The sequence below is a fragment of the Cydia strobilella genome, chromosome 22 (assembly GCF_947568885.1).
Source record: "Cydia strobilella chromosome 22, ilCydStro3.1, whole genome shotgun sequence".
Lineage (NCBI taxonomy): Eukaryota > Metazoa > Arthropoda > Insecta > Lepidoptera > Tortricidae > Cydia > Cydia strobilella.
Genome location: NC_086062.1, coordinates 450,156 through 474,699, shown reverse-complemented (window position 1 = coordinate 474,699; position 24,544 = coordinate 450,156). Strand labels below are relative to the sequence as shown.

Sequence of the window (24,544 nt, the reverse complement as noted above, 5' to 3'; positions counted from 1 at the left end):
GTCATCATATTATTTCGTTTCTGGTTAACCAATTTTCATGTCAAGTTTTTCATGCCTTTTAGAGTAATTTTTCTTTGTGACTGAATCGTTGTTTCTATAATCATCACGCATCCTCGTTATTATTCTTTTATTTTATGCCTTAAGTGATTTATCTATGTTAAGTATATCATCATTATATTCATTGACCTGTACTTTTGGTCAACCAAATTTATATCAACCTTTTTTTTTGTTTATATGGGTACCTTTATGGTAATTTTTCCTCAACAACCTCAACTTTTCTTTGTGATTCGCGTTGTTTCTATATAATCATCACGCATCCGCGTCCGTTTTTCCCAGCGCAGTCATCGGGTAGCGTCGCAATGATTCTATTGATTTCCACTACCCACCCCCACCCGAGGGGTGGTCCAGTATATATGTATACGTGTAAATAATTGACGGTGGGGGGGCCGAAAAGAGCAATTATGTTGAGGTAGGCTTAAAACTATGTAATTTATCTCACATGCATTATTGATTTTGTGAATATATTATTATTCACTGGGACTAAAAAGAAACTAAATATACACCTCTGATGTTTCAAAGTTGTCTTTATGTTCCTGTTAATATTCTAGCTGGAATCTTCATGGAAGTATAAATCAGTGTTTTGGAGGAAGAAATAAAAGCTGAAAAGGACACAGATTTTAAAACGAATGTTTTCACTACTGTCGACAAAAATTTAACTGCTTAAGTGCATATAACAATACAATTAAATACCTATTGATTTATCTCACAGGTTATTAGAAAAGGACCCCGAAGGCGTGAGGCGTATGAGAACGATAAGTTTCAATCAGAAAATAGATACTTTTGTATGTATATGTGGTATGTACTTAGGAGAGACGTGAACCTAATTGCAAAGTAGGACCTAAAAATACTGGTGGACTATTATGACGAAACTATAGGTTCGGTTGCCTAAGTGATAAATTTGAAAAAGAGGAAAGTTCGTTCATCATTTGACACAGTATATTAGTATAGTCCTCAATATCGAGTATAGATGTATCGTATGATTATAAAAACGTAATAATAGATAATGAAAATTAGATCTAGTCAATTATTTTTTTTTTGTAAAAAGACAGAGAACTGGAACAATGTATAAATGGTCAGGCTATTTAAACAAATTACTAAAAAAAATAGGTAAAGCAATTAATCATCATCATCATGTAAAAAGACAGAGAACTGGAACAATTTATAAATGGTCAGGCTATTTAAACAAATTACTTAAAAAAAATAGGTAAAGCAATTAATATCTTTAGCAAATACTTTTTAAAACGGTAACGCAGACAACCGAAACTTCTTCTTAATAAAAAAACTTCTCCGTAAAATGGGATAATTATTAAAATATTTCCTTGCCTTTGTTCCTTTCCGTGGATTTTTCACCTTGGACTTTCATTATGATATAAAGTTTCGGCAACTTTGAGCAAAGAGAAATTCTAGTCTCGTTCGATTTTTAACCAACCAGTTTGAAGCTGGCCCCCGAATATATACCAACTCTTTCTAATCAGAGATCAATATAAACTGGTTATACGTTTGGTTGGTGATATGAATGTATGGCCAGGTGCTCTTTTCTACTTCACTCAATAGAAACGTCATACGTGTATATGATTTTAAAGGCGCTTAAGACCTTTTGAATAAGACAGTTTTTCCGTTGAGTTTTCTCGAATACTGGATAATTTTATGGGCGTTATTGCTTTTCTTTGGATTCGTTTTATTTTATAAGATACTTTTTAATTTATTCTTAAGAATAGTTTAATAGCAAAATGGGGCACGTTAAAAAATTAAAACAACCATAAAGATGCTAGCGTTCGTGAGCTACGATGTGCGCACACCAACAGGCGTGCCGTGCTCTTGTTAACGTGGTATGAAACCTGTTATCATATTTAACCGTAAACAACGAATTGAAATAGATAATCAAAAATTTTACAAAGGAAAATCATGAGCAGAAAAGCATTTATATCAACCATTAGGTGGCCGGGTGGTCTAGTGGTCAGGTCGTTAGTCGCGTAAGCTGAAGACGCGGGTTCGACCCGCCTCGGCCACCGGTGGACTTGGCCACTTTTTCTTTAGTGTATGTTATCTATTTCAGTTTAGCATTATTAAATTAAATGTGGTAACGTGAGAGGATTTGACAACTTGTAATGGTTTTTTTCTATAAATTCCCAATTTTACATTATTTTTTACCTTCCCAATTCCCAATTTTACAACCATTAATCCTGTTTGTCCTTGTAGATTTCCACAATAAATGTTTGATGAGTGCATCAACTATTTCTTATTATTTTTATATCAACCTAGGACAACTCACCTGCAATAATATGTTACTGTTCGAAGGCCCAAAAATATGTGACACGCTCTTATGGCTCTACAAATAAGATTGTGTAAGATATTTTTGCGCCCTTCGTTGTGTAACAGATTATTGAAGGCGACTGTACCAAAGAGTATTTTTTATTGCGAACATTTTTATGTAGATGCTAGTTTAGACATGTTATGCGCCGCGACGATACCTACTCTGTGAAGACTGTACTTAACATTAATACAGGACCTAGAGGAAGTGGCAGACCACCGGCCACTTGGTGTTCAACCGTCGAAATGGATTTGAAAGCCCAGAAGCTTTCACCAGTGACAACCCGGGATAGAATATCCTGGCGCCGATGCATAAGGAGGCCCGACCCCAGATAAACTCGGACAGAGGTAGGAAGAAGAACATTTTTATGTAGGTTTTAAGAGTGACCCAGGGGAACGTAACCATAGCAACGATTGCCAAGATAAAATTGATCCACCCATATTAAACTTCTGTTTTATCCCGACTCTACATAACAATGGGACAAAGAAACAAAGAAAAACAAATAAAGAGGGCCTTTTTGTCGTAATTTATGTAAAAACGTTCGCAGAAGTTGTGTTTCTTTTTATGTTATTATTGCCATTAGTGTAATGCTTTCATTATTCTGAGAAAGTTGTTTTAGTTGTGTTTGGGGATTTATATTTGAGTGTGACATAAAGTTTATATAGTTGTCCTAAGTTTTAAATACATACATTCATAATTATTACCTACCTACTAAGTCTGAGAAATATAATCTTATAAATATTGTAATACTATTATTTAATTTTGTAACAAGCTTTTTTAACCATGGTGCAATAAACGATACTATGATTATTAAGTGTCACTAGCATGAAAACATTATAAAAATGCAACTTATTAATACTAAATACATGTCTTTTTTTAAACCTAATATAGATTAGATTATTTATTTCGTGAAAGACAAATACATAATAAGTTTGCATTGATGTCAAAGATATAAGAATTTCTATCATGAGCGTCAAAATAAATTAAAAATGAAAATAATAACAATACTTATGAAATAAAATTATAGCACCAATAAGGATTGTCAACACAATTAGAATACGAATAATTAGAGATATTTACAAATTAAAATTTTTAATTTACAATGTCAAAACTTATGAAAATACAATAACAATAAAAATATAAAAACAGTAAATAAAAAGTCAATTAATCTCCAATGGGAACAGTCGTTACAGTGTAAAGTAGAATAGGTAAAACAGATATTATAGGTATTACAGGATAAGGGATTACAGATGTAGTGCATAATTGTTTTCCATCGTATTTTCTCGGAAACATTCGTATTTCACGTATTGTCATGCTACTTCAGTCAACCTCAGTACTTTTTGTACCGAGACTGACTGAAATAGCAAGACAAGAAAATAATTATGCACTACATCTGTACGAAGGAACAAATCTATTCTTTATTCGAAATGACGAAGGGTTACTCGTAGATTGATGGCGGAAAATTATAGAGCGGCGAAACAAAATGGCAAGTGTCGAAGTTTTTCATGCAATTTCAGATCGCTTACATGGGGAATTGTACGGAATTTACTGAAGAGGGTGAATATTAAATAACCTATACGTCAGTACATTTACAAAACTTACAAGGATTTGTTTCTAATAAAAACTAAGATTTTTTTTATGTTCGACGCTGCATCGCTGCTAATTCTCAACTTTTTTCCATTTTACGCTGTCAAATAAAAGCGTTCATCATCATCATTAGCATTATATTAAACATAAAATCTATACATAATGTATTTACCTATCACGCAATCATAACAATTTCACAGAAAAAAAATATTCTAACTAAATATCTTATATCTTCATGCTGACCGCAATTTGCCGTTTTTGAAAGCATCATAGAGGGTTTATGTGTAGATAAAAACCATTTAAACACCAATAGGTACATTCTATCTTTATTAACAAACCTACACTGCTTGAAAAACATTCAATTGTTCACGTGTGCAAACAAACAATTAACAAATTAGTACTTCCGGTTGAAAACAATACCGTCATGGCCGCAACATGAAATTAAAAAGAAAAAAAGTCATTATCACTGGCAGCCAATAATCATCGCTGGGAAAGTATTCACCTTGCTTGCCTAGCGCAGGCGAACTCACCGCATATGTTGTCTAGTTTTTTTTTTGTATACTTATACTATAAGTACCATCAAACCATCATTCATAAACCACTAAGGTCGGGTTGCACCAAACCGTCTGTCACCGTTTTAGCGTTCGCAAAATTTTATTGTATGGGAAGTTTCATAATTCGCTGCTGCTTGATGCTTGACGTTGATCAGTCTGTTAATTGTGGTTGGTGCACTGGCCCTAAGTCTCGTTTTTTTCTGTTAAAAAAAGCGCACACTATCGAAATAATTTCGTAAGAACAATGTTTTTTATGTGTTTTGTGTTCCAGAACAGGGGGGTGTCACTTCGCAGTTTAGGTACATTTGGCCGGCGCGCCTCCCGGGCAGGCGTAAGGCAATGGGCTGCCACTCGACTCGCGCAAAATTTAAAATACATATGCCTTCGAAACCTAAATCTATAGATATTGTTCTGTTTACGGATGTCTGAATAAACGGAAGAACAAGGAAGCAGAAATAACATTTTTTTTAAATTCCGGACTATATTGACCGACATATTTTCAAAGGAATAAGTACTTCTGTGGCATACCTACTTCCGTGAGAATCAGACATACTATCTCCGGATAAAAAAAATATGTTTACAGAATCAACGTTTCTAATTCCTACATATTCATCTTAAAAATAATAAATCAGTAGGTAATAAGTACAAAAACTTGTCAAGTGACAACCCCGTGCCGACACTCGCAGCTCGGTCATAAAACTGCGGCGCGCAAAGAAGATTCACGGTTCGTGCGCGGTTATAAGTTTCAATTTTGCTTGCAGGCGGCGAGTATAGGTATAATTTTATACCTAAATCTGACTTTTGTGAAGGAGTGAATTTTCTGTACGGTAGTACTATTAGTTATTCTGTGTCCAGAATGAGATAAAATTATTTAAAACATGTTTAAACATGTTCAAATCATGAACGAAACAGTAATTTATTTGTTTTTCATGAATGCTATTAGCTACTTTTATTAATCGTCACAATCTGACGTCACCATGTGCAATCATTCAGTAAGTATTGGTTTTTAACAGATTTTCTGTTTTTATTGTTTTTAAGTGTAATTTGACATTAGGTAATGATTACTTTGCCGCACTTTGTCACTGCAAATGCCATGTATACTATAGATGTTTAAAATAAATAAAAAAACACACTATCGATATCCTTAAAAAAATAGGCTAAATTTATATTCAATGAGGCCTATCGTTTTTTTGCTCACCAGTTGGCGCCACTGTTGATGGTCTAAAGAACAGCTGTCAGTCATTGTTATTAAACAAGTGACACATTTGACATTTCGAACTTTGCGAAGACCACCATCTACACTAGCGCAACTAGCGGCGAATTCATACACGAGGGCTCTCATATTAAACATATTAATAACGGGATTCACGTATTTTAAGTCGAAAACGCTAGACAAGCGAGCTCCTGATGACGTTCCTCGGTACGGAGTGAAACATGTCAAGCGTTTTCGACTATAAATACGTGAGTGACCCGTTATTAATATGTTTAATATGTCTGTGTCTTACGGAAGTTTTGTTACGAGGGCTCTCATTGAGCCTGCTGTCGAAATATGAAAGCGCATCTTACATTGGTTTTTTAAATGCCCAAAGTTCTCGGTAAGCGTTGGTAACCAACAGCGATGGCTGTTTTAATTGCTGGCTGCCAACTTGTCTGCGACTTCGGAACGTGCGAAAAAATGTGTAGGAAAAAGAATGAGTGTTCGAAATTTGAATAGTTTGGTTTTAAATGTGGAACAGTTTAAACGTTTTTGTTAGGCCCACTTGCACCATTCCACGGGGTTGACCGGTTAAACCTGGAGTTACCATGGTTACCAGTACAATTTAATAATGGGTTAACGGTTTAACCGCTTAACCCCGAGTAGTAGGATGGTGCAAGTTTGCCTTAAGGATTTATATGTTAAGGGTATTGACATTTCTGTTAGTTAGAAAGAGGCAAAATTTAACATTGATTTGTAAGATTGATTAGTTTTATGAATGAGGGGGTAAAATCTTTATCGGTCAATAAGGTGCTTCTATCATAACGATGCATTAACAAATCGATTTTATTGACAAGTTGACAACTGATTAATGATCTCTGTCTTAAAACTGTCGCAAAAATCATTACTGCGTTGTCAGCAGCAGAAATATCTATGCGGAGAAGTGTTCAAATGAACATAACTTTATCGCCTAGAGAATAAGAACTTGTAAAGATCATTTTGAAAACCTCGCCCACTTACCTACTTCTGTTGCTGACTGTGCTAATATCAAAAGTTCCACTTCCAACATATCCTAACTTAAAAATTCCGTGAGACACAGACATATTAAATATATTAAGAACGGGTCACTCACGTATTTTAAGTCGAAAAACGCTCGACATGTTTCACTCCGTACTGAGGAGTGTCATCAGGAGATTGCGTTGACGGTGACAGACTGGCGCAGACTGCGGGCCGCAGCCCTCCGCGCCCGATGACTCGGCAGAGGCGCCGGTGGCGGCAGGGGGGGGGGGGCGAGAAACTATCCTCGTTTACGGCATTATTATCAAATGATGGGTTGCACACAACACTCACTACGTCATTCGCTAATGGTTCGTCCACACTGTCCACCGACGTAGTACCCAAAAACAGTTTTCCAGTTCGGAGGCACTGACCAACCACAATCACGGTTAAAATTCTGATGACGACTAATTTCGATATCTTCTACTTTTCGCTGAGTCACAAACTTTTCTTTCGCCAGCACGGTTACCTTATCGAAACGTATATAGTGAGTCAAATCCAAATCCAATACGTGATCCGTCACCGCAGAGCCCCTGCTATCCATGTTCTTCATACTACGTAGGTATGTGTTCGGACAATCTGGTGGAAATGTTTCGGCCCGTCTCTCCTTAGATGTAGTTTCTCCCACAGGAGAATCATATTATACACCCGGACTGTTCAAAGGCTCCCTATCCTTTGGCGAACGCAGCACCTGTCTTAGCTCCATATGGGGACGGAAAATCGAGTTAATGCAGTAGCTCCGACGAGTCCGGCGTAATGCGCCTCGGTACGGAGTGAAACATGACGAGCGTTTTTTGACTTAAAATACGTGAGTGACCCGTTCTTAATATATTTAATATATCCTAAGTTCCTAACCTAAAATAAAAAACAATCTCCAGATCAATTTAATTAATGCATTGTTTGTAAATTCAAATCCCACTTAACTAACATTTAACATCATCACAAATCAAAAACTACACGCAAATCAAATGAACGAACGCTAAAAATTCCCACATAAAATAAATGGTTGAATTAATAATGTGCATACAAATAGAACGGCCGTCCGCCATTGGTTACTTGAACGTGGAAAAACACGTGAATTTTTTTTCTAAACCACGTAGAATGTACGTTGCGTCGGGAGGCGCGCTGCGATTGGCCGCCCGTCGCTCGGCCGCCGGTCATTGGACAATTTTTTCCCGCTTTTCACGTATACGCCGCGTTTTTTTTACTCGAATCAGTGGCCAATCGGGCGCTGTTTAGTTTTTAATTATAAGTTGCTCTAAGCGGCCAGTATTTTAGTTATCGAATGCACGTTTAAATTTAGCATGTTGTCTGTTGCGTTTCGTTTTACGATTCCAACGTCCGTTAAATATATGTTCAAATGTAAGTCTATAAGCATGCGTTTCCACGCAGTAGTAGAATTATATAGGTTATGAAGGTTTGATATAATTATGCGTTACGTAGGTAGGTATATAATGTGATATATTGAATGATTACATACAAGCTCTTTCATGGTTATAATGCCTTAGTAGTTACTTATTAAGAAAAATGACAAAGCGTGTTAACGTTGGTATTTTCATAATGATATCTAATTTGGTTTTCCTGACATTCAGTGTAGGTACATTAATTTGTCATGTTATAGGTTTTGTAAAATTATGTTTGTTAATTTTTTTTCCTTATTTAGTTAATTATTATTCTACAAGTATATAAATGCTGACCTGTATGAAGCCTCGTGTGCTGCTGCACTGGCTGAGCTGCTTGAACCGCCTAATGCAGTACCAGCACTTGTACGTCTTCTCCCCCGTGTGGACCCTGATGTGCTGGATCCTGAAGCTCTTGAGGCTACTAGCATTGGTTAAACTAACCTGTATGAAGCCTCGTGTGCTGTTGCACATGACTGAGCTGCTTGAACCGTCTGTCGCAGTACGAGCACTTGTACGGCTTCTCCCCCGTGTGGACCCTGATGTGCTGGACTAGCTGGTGGTTGGAGCTGAAACTCTTGAGGCACTGCTGGCATTGGTGCGGCTTCACTTCCCCGCCCAGGCCCCGTTGGAGCTCGCGCGCGTGCATTTGCATGGCGTTCTTGTGCATGAAGATCTGTAACAACAGTTTAATGTTGTAAACCGTAGATGATCTTATCTTATCTTCTAGGGTATAGGGACCATTTCGACCTATAATATATTATGCGATTGCCCCACATTTGCATCATATTAACCGACAATTCGTAAATAAAGTCATCGATTGTCTAAAAGAAGCTTCTTAGCGATAAGAACTGTTTCCACCGCTTTTTGTGATGTAATTTTTCGTGTTGATAATAAATAAAAGTGCAAAGGCTGTCCATAGATTATCAACGTAAAAATGAAGCAATAATCTGCATTTTTACGCATTATGGCCACCTTTGCAAAGAGAATGACAGGAAGCGTGAAGGAAAAATAGAGTGTATGATAATATCTATATCGTCATAGGTTAGGTGACATTTTTCCTTAAAAAACATGGGCTTTTACTATGAAAAGGGACCTTATTGTCGATGGCACTTACGCCGCACAGCGTCGCGCGGCATTGTATTTATTTCGGAGCATCGTGTATAATGGCGTAAGCGCCATCGACAATAAGGTCCCTTTTTATAGAAAATACCACATACGAGTGTAAACACTAAAATAATTAAAAATTTAAATAATTAATCGTAAATTCGGGAAAGTTTGTATCATGTTTTCTGGCTTTTTGATAATTTTGTTTCAAAAAACACAAATTGTTGTAACAAAACACGAGAAGTAATTAAGTAAATATTCTTTATTGTGCACCATAAAGTAAAAAAAATACACAGAAAGCGAAATACAAGTAGAGAAGATAAGTAGTAATATTAAATTAACTTACATTTGTGCAACCAGCTACAAAACCGTTATAAAACCTAAGCGTTTTCTAAGCACAAAGCGTTGCATGACGCAAGCTACAATAAATAATATTAAGTCCCTATAATTCCGTTTATCTGACTTAGCGCTGGAAAGCAATTTCTTTGAGCTAAATTATAGGACGGCGCGTGAAACTTAACGCCGTCTGCATGTATGTAATACACGTACTTACACAGCGTTGTTTGCATGTGTGTGTAATATATGAGGTTTTTGTGAAAATGTCGTAAGTCGCGTTCCATTTTTAGGGTTCCATACCCAAAGGGTAAAAACGGGACCCTATTACTAAGACTCCGCTGTCCGTCTGTCCGTCTGTCCGTCTGTCCGTCTGTCTGTCTGTCACCAGGCTGTATCTCATGAACCGTGATAGCTAGACAGTTGAAAATTTTCACAGATGATGTATTTCTGAAAAGTACGGAACCCTCGGTGCGCGAGTCCGACTCGCACTTGGCCGGTTTTTTTATTATTAGTGTTCAACGAAATTTTGGTTTCGGTTTCAGCATCAAAATTATGTTTCGGCCAAAGGTTTGGCTTCGGCCAAAATACTGCCGAACCTTTTGGCCGCGCCGTAACTATATTTTCAGTAGGGACTAAGAGCTAAGAGACGGTAGTTTCCGTCTCGGCTCCGGTAGGTTCCTGCATACAAATCATGTTACAGCCAGGATTCGATTTCGGCCGTAACTAAAACAAAACCGAACCTTCGTTTTTGGTTACCGATCCGATGAAATCCGATTTCGATTAGACTATAATAAACATTTTATGAGTTTAAGGTGTAATGTAATGTAAAGTTGATGGAAGAAATATGTGTATTTAAAATCTTATATTGGAATAAATTTCAGAAAATCAGTCCGTCGGACGATATCGGCCTGTCAGTTAAGACAAAAATTTGACAGTTCCGAACAACTGACAGGCGGATATTCCGTCGGACTAATAGTCAGTGGGCTTATTTAAAACCTATTATGTATTTATTAGGTACTGACAGGTTGTAGTGGCTTGGTTGCTAATAAACAAGGTAAACCCCGGGTTGCTCACCTTGTCGCGGTGGAGGGGCTTAGTAACCGTGGCTTGGTTACCCACGGTGAAGCGAAGAGGCAACCAGGGCCGGCCTTTTAGTGGGTATACCATGGGCCTCATTAGCCTCTAGACTCCCGTCCCACATAACCACTCGGGTCACTCTCCGCACCCGAGTGATATGCGGAATGCATTTTACCCGTAATAAAAAAACCGGACAAATGCGAGTCGGACTCGCGCACGAAGGGTTCCGTAGCATTACGCAAAAAACAGCAAAAAAAATCACGTTTGTTGTATGGGAGCCCCACTCAAATATTTATTTTATTCTGTTTTTAGTATTTGTTGTTATAGCGGCAACAGAAATACATCTTCTGTGAAAATTTCAACTGTAGCTATCACGGTTCATGAGATACAGCCTGGTAACAGACGGACAGACAGACAGACAGACAGCGAAGTCTTAGTAATAGGGTCCTGTTTTTAATGTTTTTATCCTTTGGGTACGGAACCCTAAAAACTACTGAACGGATTTTCATGCGGTTTTCACATATCAAAAGAGTGATTCTTGAGGAAGGTTTAGATATATAATTTATCAAGGTTTATTCGTGCGAAGCCGGGGGTCGCTAGTATTGAATAAACCTTTTAAAAAACTACAAAAAAGCAGTAATTGAGCGAACTGTGTCAGAGTTTAGTCGATACTGTTGTCATGTATAGTTATCTCGCGAATCTGGCTCGCTTTATATGCATGTATATTTATTGAAAACCCTTTGCGGTGCGATTGCAAAGAAACTGCTTCGAGCACGCGATACACTTCGGGACATTATAATGGTTCGCTTAATTTGTTTATTTTTAAGGTATTAATAAGTACAGTCGCCATCAGATATATCGGAGAGGCCGAGGTGCTCAAAAATATATCTGATGGCGACTGTACGTGTAGTTAATATGTACATTTTTATAAGTTAATAACTTACAGGAATAGAGATCAAAGTAATGATGATAATCGTCTGTGTACAAGAATAAAGGAAGAAAAACTTACTTAGGTAGTTATAATCATCGGATGGTTTTGAAGATGGTTTAAAATAAAAATGCAACCCTAGTTTAACCAATAGAGAATATAATGAAAGGTTAGTCCGCCATTTGTATATTTCTGTTTTTCGTACAGTAAAAATCACGTACTTATTTGCAAAAGTTACAAAAAGTTGAAAGTCATAGTGAAAGTTAGATAGAATGGTTAGATTTACAGTAACAAATATCAATAATTATTAACATCTACACATTTAATAATCATAGGTTTATTGCTCATTTCTATTAGCTATCGAAAGATTAAAGTAAACAAATTGAAGATAATGAAGGCGATAACATCATTGTAAATAAGAAATTAGTGACTAATTAACACATTAAAACTACCCTTTTTTTTATTATTTCTTAATGTTTAATCCTCTTAGTACATAATAAATAATAAATAAATAAATCCGTTTATTTAAAAGACAACATAGGTCCACACATCACAATGTAAAAAATTATAATTAAAATTAAATAAATTAAATTAAAACAGAACAGCAATTTATAAAGAATGTTTGGACGTTGATGACATTTATAAAATCATTAAATATTTACCTCTGGTAATATCTGCATATGGCGAAAAGTTTCGAAATCCACCATTATGGCCGAAATTCGTAACCATCCAAACAAATTTAGAAAAAATCATGAAACGTGTTGCCTTCCGTAACTCTGAATTAATTATGACAATTCTAAAACGCAACGTGATAAGGAAAATGTAATTAAAACCAACGGCTACAAAAAATAATTTTATTTAAATTATCTCAGTTCAACAGAAAAAACAGGAAAATATTTTACGTCCTAATTAATTAATATTAGTTTTAACTTTTAACATTTTTGTTTTGGTCTTATCTCGAAGTTTTTTTCGTTAACCGGTTACGAAATTCTAGGAATGGGATTAAATTAAAGGTGTTTTATAATAATAAAACTTTCAGAGTTTTTAATGATTCACTGTTAGTTTCACTAGACTTATATTGACCGGGATATAGACCGTGATTACCTTTTGTAATATTTGTGAGCTCCCGATATTTCGACGCAGTTACATGCATCATGTTCACGGGTGACTGAAGATAGCGGGTGGTTGTCAAAGTTGTGTAGACAGCGCTCTGTCTACCCTCATTCTTGCGCGTCGGCTGCGTTCACTTTCAACGTTATCAACGGTCGCATTCACACTTGTTGGTCCGGTACAAACACAAAATAATACAAAAGGTAATCACGGTCTATATCCCGGTCAATATAAGTCTAATAAAACTTTCGTAAGCAAAACTCAGACATACGAGTATTACCTAAACATACTAAGATGGGTCATCCATAATTTTGTTGTTGAAGCTCCTCGTCTTATAGGGAAACCTCCAATTTTCGACTTAAAGATAAGGTAATTATAGTTTATTATTAAAGTAGCCATATTACAATGTGCTTATGAACGTCACATAAAGCTACGCCGGCTCTAACCCTACACTTCGGCCTCGAGAATATTTAAATGTGAGCAAAGAGGATATAGTAGTATGATGATGATGTCCTCCCAGACGTATCCGTCGACAGCGACAACCCGACAAGCGTTTTATTTGTACATTATTATTTCTAAAAGGGTTTTTATTAACTATTACGCGCATGGGCGCGAGCGTGACTTGCAAATCCAAATTTGTTTTTAAAAGTCCGACAGCACGAAGCACAGTAGAGCTGTCCAGATGAGTTGTAGGTGTAGTTGTAGGAGGGAGGGAGGGAGTTCACTCCTATAATAGTATAGAGCGGTATTGTCATAGTAAATTTTGTAGCCACAGTAAATTCACTGCCATCTATCGATCGACACACAATTAAAACTAAAAATAAAAATATCAAAAAATGAATTTATATATGGATAAATGATTTTTTTATTTGCAATATTTGCATTGATTATTTTTATATTATTTTGACCCATGTTCTTTCACTATGCGTTTAAATTGTTAAATAACAAACGAAACCGTCAACGCCCTCTATACGAGAGTAGGCCAAAGGTAGTGGCGCCATCTGATTGAGAATCAAATTTTCTTGTTTTTCGAGGCACGTTTTTTCCTTAGACTATATCCATCTACCGGTCCGGTGCCGGTCCGTCACCGTCGACGCAAGCTCCTGATGACGCTCCTCGGTACGGAGTGAAACATGTCGAGCGTTTTTTGACTTAAACGTTAAAACACGTGAGTGACCCGTTATTAATATATTTAATATATCCATCTATTTCGGAGTTATGTATGTTATGTGAGTGCACTTTTAAGTTACTTGTAAAATGGACAAGTAACTTAAAAGTGAACTAAAGGGTGTACCGATTAAATTGTCCGGCAGTGCAGCCCTTGCACGCGTGTTAGAAAGTGGATCCCGCCGTCGGTATCACGCAACGAAGAAATTGTAAAGAATTTATGCTTTGATACGATATGATAGAGGTTCAATTCCCGGGTGAGGCAAGGTGATTTATCGCTAAATGTTGGGAAAATAGTTTTTTGTAATGAGAGTATGAAAAAAGTTTTTAATGATTTTTCAGATAGTTTAAGTGTATTTCTTTACAATGTTTGTATAAAATTCTAGTGTTATATTAAGGGGCCCACTGACTATCAGTCCGCCGGACGATATCGGCCTGTCAGTTGTTCGGAACTGTCAAATTTTTGTTCTAACTGACAGGCCGATATCGTCCGGCGAACTGATAGTCAGTGGGCCCCTTTACTAAGCATCTATAATGACACTGTAAAAATGTATTTATTTAAATTATCATAAGTTTTTACTCGTACGTTTATTTAATTTATGGGTCGCATACTTTTGGTAAATATCGTTATTTCATTTAGATTTAGATTTAGATTTAAAGACGATATCGCGAAATTGAGTCTGAGTACCTACCTACAACTACATACATTATAAAAAGTCGAATAGATGCAAAAATTGAAGTGTTATCAGTTTCTTCAATTTAAAAACTCGAAAAAATCTGTACGGCCGTTCAAAAATAAATAAATAAATAGTTCAATTAGTATATAAAATCTTATATTAATGTAACTACATCACACTTAAACTATCGTGAGACATATTTCAAAATATTTATCAGTACGGTTTTTACTCACTATTATTTTTAGTAGTACGACGTACAACCGCCGCGGACACTCGTGCCTGAGGATGGATTCCCAAAGAATCCGAAACATGTCGCCAAAAGCGACTAAAAATAATAGTGAGTAAAAACCGTACTGATAAATATTCTGTAACTACATCACTTTAAAACCCAAATTTCCATTCTTAAGAATGTCAATGTCAATTTTTTGGCGTCACAACTTTTTTCGCCAAAAATGACATCGTTAAACACGACGTCCCTAATGAATGCTAAGTGACTGAAGCCTTAAAAAATGATTGACCAATATAACATGACCCGCCTATTCTTAGCCAATATACGTAATGGGGGTTTCAACTTATAATGGCCCTTTGCTACATTGAGAGAAGTCTACTATAACTTAATCCGTATTTTGGAAGTAATTATAGGATATCGGAGGTCAGACATTATTGGTAATGTGGTTAGAGTTGTGAATAACTGTGAAAAATCTCCCGTCGGGAATGAGAAGTAAAAAAGCGTGTACGTCAATGCGGCAGTACCAGATTTATTTTATATAAGTAGTATTGTTCAATGATTTAAAAAAATCGTTTTTCTATTTCGGATTCGGAGAGAAAATAATTTATAATAGTTGTATTTTTTTATTTTTTTTTATTTTTTTTTATTGGGAAACAAACAGTTTACAATCTTACACAATATGAATTAATATTTATAAAACACAAGCCAAAACAGTTTCCACTAATTAATTAGGGCAGAAAAGCTCAAAGGGAACTTAATGAAATACAAAATGTAGAAAAGTAATTATTCAAAGCAATCAGGCAAACCAAAAGCTATTAACTTGAATTTTAGCTGAAACTTAGGCTTGTCAAGTCGAGAGAAAAAAATAAAATAAAAGGTACAATACAAAACTCGTACTTTTTGACCCGTAATTAGAGTTATTACAAGGATGTTTTCTGGTTATATTCCCATGACTAAAAATAGTAGTTTCGCTATTGGAGAAAGTTTGTTGTCGCGAGCTACACACGTCATCATCATATTATTATCCCACTCTCGCACAATATCAATTAGAAAACTTCTATTTTTTTTCAAACAACACTTCCTGTATTTTGTACTAGAATTCATTCTGTTATACATAAATAGTTATCATCACATTATTTTACCAAATCCGCATGCCTACATAGTTATCAAACAAAATTATGTCCAAGCTAAATATTTACTAATATGCAATAGCTAAACTTATTTGTGTTTAGCGATGGCATTATCGTTGGGATGTTTACCTATTGCCTATTACGCGCTTGTTAATTTACTATTATTAATTAATGATTAGATATGCCTGTATTTTTTATAATTATTAGCGTATAACAGATGTATTAGCTGATTTTTGGTTGAAATGAACTATATTACTTATATTTGAAATTAATTTGAATAATTCTCGAAAGATCAAATAAAAAACATACAAGTGTGTATAAGTATACTATGAAATTACAAAAACCAAAATCATTACACATTTTAATTGAATTACAAAATAAATATGATTTCATTATTAAGATAAAATGTTATTGGCAACTAGCAAAACTAATTTTTGGGTGCTTTGTGCAAGCTGTTATTGTGCATAAAAGCATAAACGTATAAAATGAAGTTTTTATTAAAACACAAAACACTTATTTCGATTGAAGTCACTGCCTATTTTTTAAACAAAACCGGCCAAGTGCGAGACAGTTAAAATGTTCACAGATGATGTATTTCTGTTGCCGCTACAACAACAAATACTTAAAAATACGGAACCCTCGGTGGGTTTTCTTTGCTATCATCACAAAATAAAATATCAAACTGGTCCTACCATCTCAACGGAGACACTCGGACACCCCCTTAGAACGTAATTGAGGCTATAAAAAATGGAGCTTTCCATAAAAAAGGAGTGAAATATACCCGCCGCGCAAATTGTCCCGTATTATGGCCTATTAAGAAAAATTACTTAAGCCTTTGCTTTTAACTAGATTTTTACTGTTTCCGAACCTGATTTTTGTTATAATTTTCCGGGTTTTTAAGGACGTGTTTAGGTAGTAATGTCAGTTTTTTCTGCGATTCATATACTTACAAGAAATAATAAGCCTAAGATATTGTTAATGCGAAAGTAACTCTGTTTGTCAGTTACTTTATATATGTAAATTTAACGTATGAATTGAGTTGTTTAGTATTTTTATTTTAATACGTGCAATGACATTATATTACCTATAAAATAGAAGGAAGGAATTATACCTTTTAATTATTTTGCGGTTTTTCTCCGGTTAAAACTAATTTATATTTAGACATACTTGATGCTGCTCAGTGCTTACCCTATTGTTGTCATTCCAAGGTTCTTTAATATTTTTATTTTTTTTAAATATGTTACTACATTCAGTTTTATTATTTTATAGGTGCTTGGGTGATTAACAACTTAACAACCAATCATTTTGGAAGGTAAGACAATTAGGTAGATATCTTAGGTCAGTAAGTATAATATTTCAGGGCTCGGAGCCGGTATTTTTTAAAAACCCCGAAATAGCCCAATGTTTTGAATTTTTTTATTGCTCATTTCGTAGGACTGAATCATGTATTTAGGAAACAATTTTGCATTATTAAAACGTCCCATTAAAAATGAAATTATAAACAAAAGAACGAAAAAGAACGTAATAATACCGGTATTTTTGTATGGAGCAAATACCGGTTTCCGACCCCTGTAATATTTTATATGTAACTAACAAAAATTAACAGGTAAAACTTATTAAATCTTCTGAAATAAAACTATGAAAACGGATTATATCGCGTATATTGAATTTATAATACATCCCGACGTTAAATCTTATCAAAATTGTGAAAAGTGTCGACCAGAATATAATATGTATATGTATGTATTTATGTTCCTATTATACTCGTAGCTGCAATCAAACTAATATATTTTTTTTGGCCTAAGAAATCTTTTACTATATTCAGTACACTGTCATAGGTAACTATCTCGAAATCAGTAACTATTTATATTATTTAACAGTCATCAAAATGTGCTTTTGATTAATCAAGCGAGCAAAACTTTTCCATCGTTATAATATATTAAAAATAAACTTCATCGCTGCAGTTAAACTGCATCGAAATGGGCTGCAGTTAAAAATACTCGGCCCAAAAAGAACGGAGTCAAGTTCAAAAAAGTGCGTCAGCGGACAAAGAAGTGAGTCAGGCAAGGCCGAGTATTTCAGGAAGATCCTGCCTCGTTAAATACGGTACAGAAAGAACTAAGGAACTTTACTCAAGTAAAAAGTATGAAAAAGCGAATAAAAAATAATTCGATTTTTTTTCCTAATCCCTATACTTACTTAGTAGTTGTAGGCAAAGACAGATATAACTCCGTAATAAATCAATATATATGTATACAGTCTAAGGAAAAAACGTGCCACGAAAATCTAAAAAATTTGATTCTTGATCAGATGGCATCACTCACTACCTTTGGCCTACTCTCGAATAGATGGCGATGACGGTTTCGTTTGTTATTTAACAATTTTAACGCATATTTATCAGTGAAAGATGGGTCAAAATAACATAAAAATAATTAATGCAAATAAAAAAAATCATTTATACATATATAAATATTTATATTTTAGTTTTAATAGTGTGATGATGTATGGCAGTGAATTTACTATGGCTACAAAATTTACTATGACAGAACCGCTCTATCCTATTATATCCTCTTTGATAAAACCAAGTCGAATAGATGCAGAATTAATAATTAATATTGCAATTAATTAATTAAGTAATTATTATTAACCTATATTTGTAGGTATTAATTGATGATTCTGCATATGTAGATGGACCAAGCTAACTCTGCGTGGCGTTTGCAATGGCAAGGTGTGGCAACGTTTAAATGACAAATTACTTTGAAAATATGACGTTTACATGACACTTCCACACTTTGTTCTGTTCAAGTCGGTGTAAAATTGTGTTGACTGTATGAAATGTCGATGTCAGTACCTTTATTATTTTTTTGATATGTGGTTTTGTTATTTAATTTAGGGTATGTATTTTTAATTTTATTTGTATTGTAATTTTTGACATTTTTTTTTTATACCACGTCGGTGGCAATCAAGCATACGGCCCGCCTGATGGTAAGCAGTTACCGTAGCCTATGAACGCCTGCAACACCACATTTGTTTTTGACATTAAAGATTGATTGATTGATTGATTGATTGATTGATTGATTGATTGATTGATTGATTGATTGATTGATTGATTGATTGATTGATTGATTGATTGATTGATTGATTGATTGATTGATTGATTGATTGATTGATTGATTGATTGATTGATTGATTTAAGAAGGTGCTCTTAAGGTAAATAATGCGCTTCCTTTAAAGTGTGTAAAATTAAAAATAAAATTTTAAAACTTTTTCGGAATCCTTCCCCAGGACTCAACCTATCTCCATAAGTATCAAAATTAATATAATTCGGTTTAGCGATTTAAGCGTGAAGGGGTAACAGAGAATATTACTTACTTATGAATTTGTAATAATTAATTAATTTCTCATAGGTATTCCATATGATGCCACGTTTGTGTTTATTATATTTAGACGTAAATGAAATATAACAATCATCTTCGACGACCGGTCTGGCCTAGTGGGTACTGTGGGTAGTGACCCTGCCTGTGGAGCCGATGGTCCTGGGTTCGAATACCGGTAAGGGCATTTATTTGCGTGATGAACACAAATATTTGTTCCTGAGTCATGGGTGTTTTCTATGTATATAAGTATGTATTTATCTATATAAGTATGTATATCGTCGCCTAGCACCCATAGTACAACCAAAGATAGATATAACTCCGTAATAGATGGATACAGTCTAAGGAAAAAACGTGCCTCGAAAATCAAGAAAATTTGATTCTCGTTCAGAGGGCGCTACTAGTTTTGGCCTACTGTCGTATAGATGGCGTTGACGGTTTCGTTTGTTATTTAACAATTTTAACGCATATCAGTAAAAGAACATGGGTCAAAATCATAAAAATAATTAATGCAAATAAAAAAAAACATTTATCTATATTTAAATACATTTTATCGTATTTTTATAAATCTTCATTTTTAGTCTTAAAGTGTGTCGACAGATGGCAGTGAATTTACTGGGGTTACAAAATTTACTATGACAGTACCGCTCTAGTATGTTACTCTATGGTACAACCTTTGCTTAGTTGGGGCTAGGTTAATCTGTGTAAGACGTCCCCTAATATTGATTTATTTATTTATTATATCTACCAGATCTACCTGCCTAACTATAATTGTACATCATGTAAAAAAATTAGTATTAAAAAATAAGAATATGTTAATGTTGCTAAACTTGTGGTCTAAAACTCACTACAACGAAATGAATTAACTAACCAATTAACTAATATTGTCTTCGGTTACCGCGATAGTTACTATTGGGTGACACCCGTTGACCACGAACGCTGTAAATGGTTCGAAACGTCGGGATGTATTATAAATTCAATATACGCGATATAATCCGTTTTCATAGTTTTATTTCATAACCAATTAACTAATTAAACTGTTACCTTTATAAATAAATGTTAGATCGCGATAAAATCACATGTGTAACAAATCACTCAAAGAAAAAAACCACAATGTAGTTTCCCCCGTTTAACCAAAAAAACAAACTAGTTTTATAAGGACATAACTCTCACACACTACAGTTGATATAAAACTTATCGACTTAGCTATTAAAGTCGATTTTTAGAGCGTCATAGAAACATGAGCACAGTATTTTACCCAAACATTGTCATAAAAAACACGGGATAGCGACAACTCGCTAATTGTCACGTTTACACCTGTCGCGTTGTCGCCTTTGTCATAATTGTCACCATTTATATTTCGCGTGAGAAACGACATGCTTTGTAGTAGGTAATTAAAAAAAGCTAGTCAGGGAGTCAACTAGGTTTTTTTCATTCGTGTTACTTCCGTTTCCCTAATAGAGCAGTTTGTTGACAATTAGCGCAATTTTCTAGACATATTTCAATGCAACTTTGTATAGATAGGTAATGTCAAACAGATGCATTATGCACCTTAATGTCTCTAGTAGTAAAGTTGAAAATATTACACATTACTTTGACAACCACTTAATAAAAATATACGATATCGTCGGTTCGGTAAGTATAAATCAACCGTTTACTTTATATAACTGTTGCAATTTGTTGAATGTAAGTTAATAAATACAACTTTGTCGTAATAACCTGCCTTTTTTTACGTGAGATTTCTATCAGGTTTTATACCTTTTTGATACTCAATTATTCTAAGGATTCTGGATCATATCTCAAACATACAGTTTAATAAGTGCATTGGATAATTTCCGACATGGATGGTTCCAAAAATTCTGAGCTAAGTAGAATCACTGTGATATATTTAGTACTTACACCAGCAAAATGCTTTTTAAAGTAGCTTAAAGTCCTATAATGTTTGCTAGTTGAAATAAAACGTCATGTTTACAAAAGTAAACTAATACTATTGGAATTAAAACGCTATTAAATTACCCTGAATGTTCTTCTCTTCTTGTTTAATTCTAACATTTGCTATTGATATAATTACGAGTATCATTTCTAATACTTAAATGGATTTTTGAAGTAACATGGTGGTTACTTCCTTGTCCTTTCCTTCCTCCTAAAAAATCGAATTTCGAAGAGAGTCTTTATCCATCTCTATTGTTCTTACATAAGTAGGTACATTATTTGAGTTTCAGGAACAATATTCAAAGTTACATGTCTGGCCCTGTGACTTTATCTTTCTGTGTTTTATTTTTAAAAGATGTGCAATAAAAAGCGTTTATATCGTTCACTGAACGATACTGTATACTGATACAATTAATAAGTCAAGGCTAAAAAGCTTATTGTGTATAAATGAGTCAGGGGCAGGATATTGACTTTCTTACCGCGATCCTGACCTGTGACTGCAAGAAAGTGTAAACAATGAACCACTTTTATAAATATTTTTGACGCCATTTTCTGAACTTATAAAACCGATTTACAGACTCGCAGATTTAAACAGTTACCTATATATTTATCAAACTATTATACGTTGTTAGTTAGAAATGACATACATAGGACAGATAGCGCACATGAGACAACTCTGGAGTTTAAGCGTCTTCGTTTACATTAACCGCTTACAATCAGCCGGTCTATATGCTCGTTTGAAGCCGACGTTGTATAAAAACATTCTACGGTTTTGTAAAAGGAAATTGAGACCGCGTAGTTGCAGCAAAAACGCAGCATTTTACAAAATTTGTTTATTTTAGTTATTAATGTACCTAGAGTCAAATCAAGAAGTCTGCAGAGATTTTGACAGCATACGCAGTGCAGCTGTTATTTTAAACGTCAAACTTCTATGAAATATGACGTATAAATAACACTGGCACTGAGTTTGCTGTCAAAATCTCTGCAGACTTTTCTTGGTCTAACTATGTACATTTTAATGGTGGTATTTGAAGGCTGGATATAATTCTTCCTACTAGTCTTTAATGTGTTATAAAGTCAATGAAATTACCAATTGACCGTGTGGGATGCAGGTTTGTTTTTCTCGTGTAGGTGTTTGGCGATCTGCCCGAAACTTTTGGTCGCTGCTATAATATTGTGGTGAAAACTTTTTGTGGATGATACCAGCAATATCAGCAATCAAAAAATTTTCCTGAGTTAGGATTAAATGAAGATTTTTAAAGCTTAATTAGAATAAGACTGTGATTGGTGAAATAAGTCAATTCACTCAAAAAATTACGTCTAAATTAAACCTCTTATTTAATGATTTTTCAAGTCTTTGAGTTAGACTTATACAAAATAAGATGTCATATACTTAAGTAACATAGTGTCCGAGGCCTAGTAGGTATTAAACTATCTTCAGTATTTGCGGTTGTCTTTAAAATATAATGAAATGTACAATGAATTGGTGCAAAACGAGCGAAGTGGCATTCTAATAACAAAACTTCCGTGAGACAGACATATTAAATATATTAATAACGAGTCACTCACGTAGAGCGTTTTTCGACTTAAAAGAAGTGAGTGACCCGCTATTAATATATTTAATATGAAGTGGCATTCTTTTAATTTTGAAACAAAATAAATTCAGTCCAATTTACATAGACAAATTGAAAGGAACGCGAAAAAAAGTTTATTTACTAATTTTGAAATTACTTTAGGTGCTGTAACCCAGTAATTAAACCTTTTTTTGCGTTTCTCTTAATTTGTTCATGAGTATATACACTTTGATTTGAAGCCACTTTGTTAAACATAGAAATGAGGTTTTATACCCCTAAATTCATAACTCGTCATCAGCCTTGGTACGATCACGTAATAACAGTGTATTGCGGGGGCGGTCGACGTGTCATCTACAAATGACAGTTTTTACTGACATTTATTGCAACATGTGTTGACGTGACAATACGTCGATGCGGCGTTTTGTGACAATAAACGTTTTTTTGCTGTTTTATGACAATTTGAAATTAATATTTTCAAGTAGGTATGTAAAAAAATGGATGAATATACTATCTATGCGTGACAGAAATTTTGGATCTTACACAGATTTTAAAACAAAAGTTGTTACTAATGTTTGCAGCTTGTGTGCGTATCCCTACTAATAATCCATACTAATATTATAAATGCGAAAGTGTGCCTATCTCTCTTTCTGTTACCTCTTCACGCTTAAACCGATAAACCGATTTAGTTGAAATTTGGTATAGAGATAGTTTGAGTCCCGAGGAAGGACACAGGGTAATTTTTATCCCAGAAGTCATTATTTAAGGGGGTGAAAAGAGGGGTGGAAGTTTGTATGAGGAATCGATAAAAAGCTGACTGGATAAAAAATAATCTACCCAAATTACTAACTTCACGCAGACGAAAAGGCAAAAGCTAGTAATATTATCAAAGCGAAAGTAACTCCGTCTGTCTGTATCTCTGTATGTCTGTTACCTCTTCATATTTAATCCGCTGAATCGATTTAGATCAAATTTGGCATGAAGATAGTTTGAGGCCCGGGAAAGAACATTAGGATCTTTTTTATTAATGATCATCATCATTTCACACAGACAAAGACGCGGACAGAAGCTAGTTTGGTTAGATCTACAGATGAGACGCGAATAATTGCCGTGTAGTGTGTTTATTGACTTTTAAAACCTTAGACTTATATTGACCGGGATATAGACCGTGATTACCTTTTTTATTGTTTCTAAGCTCTCGATATTTGTGTCGAAATAAGAAACTAACCGTGAATCATTCAAAACTCTTATTTTAAAACCTTTTCTTACATTATAATTGGGGCATTTTCTATGAAAAGGGACCTTATTGTCGATGGCGCTTACGCCGCACAGCGTCGCGCGGCATTGTATTTATATCGAAGCATGGTTTATAATAGCGTAAGCGCCATCGACAATAAGGTCCCTTTTTATAGAAAAAACCACAATTAGTGTCAATGCACTCTGAGCTAAAGTACTATTCAAGTGACTATATTTAAAGTACGCATTTCGACCAATAACTAATGCTTCCTTTTAAAAGATCCAATAAAAAGCATCATAAATACGAGCGCGACACTGACCTATGTCAACAACGCGGGCGTGTGCGTGTAACGAAGGTGTGTGCGTGTAGCGCGCGTAGCCGCGTACGCAAGACGAGCCGCGGAAAATATGTGGTATTTTCTATAAAAAGGACCTTATTGTCGATGGCGCTTACGCCATTATAAACGATGCTACGAAATAAATACAATGCCGCGCGACGCTGTGCAG

At 34.8% G+C, this 24,544-nt stretch overlaps 1 protein-coding gene across 8 annotated transcripts in view; it reads right to left on the bottom strand.

Moving 5' to 3' along the window:
- The window catches only part of LOC134751575 (zinc finger protein 184), a 146,945-nt gene that overhangs the window by 34,765 nt on the left and 87,636 nt on the right, over window positions 1-24,544 (bottom strand). For all 8 annotated transcript variants that reach the window (XM_063687042.1, XM_063687043.1, XM_063687045.1 and 5 more), the window contains one exon: window positions 8,608-8,839. In XM_063687042.1, coding sequence (XP_063543112.1) covers window positions 8,608-8,839 — 232 coding nt within the window. The remainder of the gene's footprint in view (window positions 1-8,607; window positions 8,840-24,544) is intronic.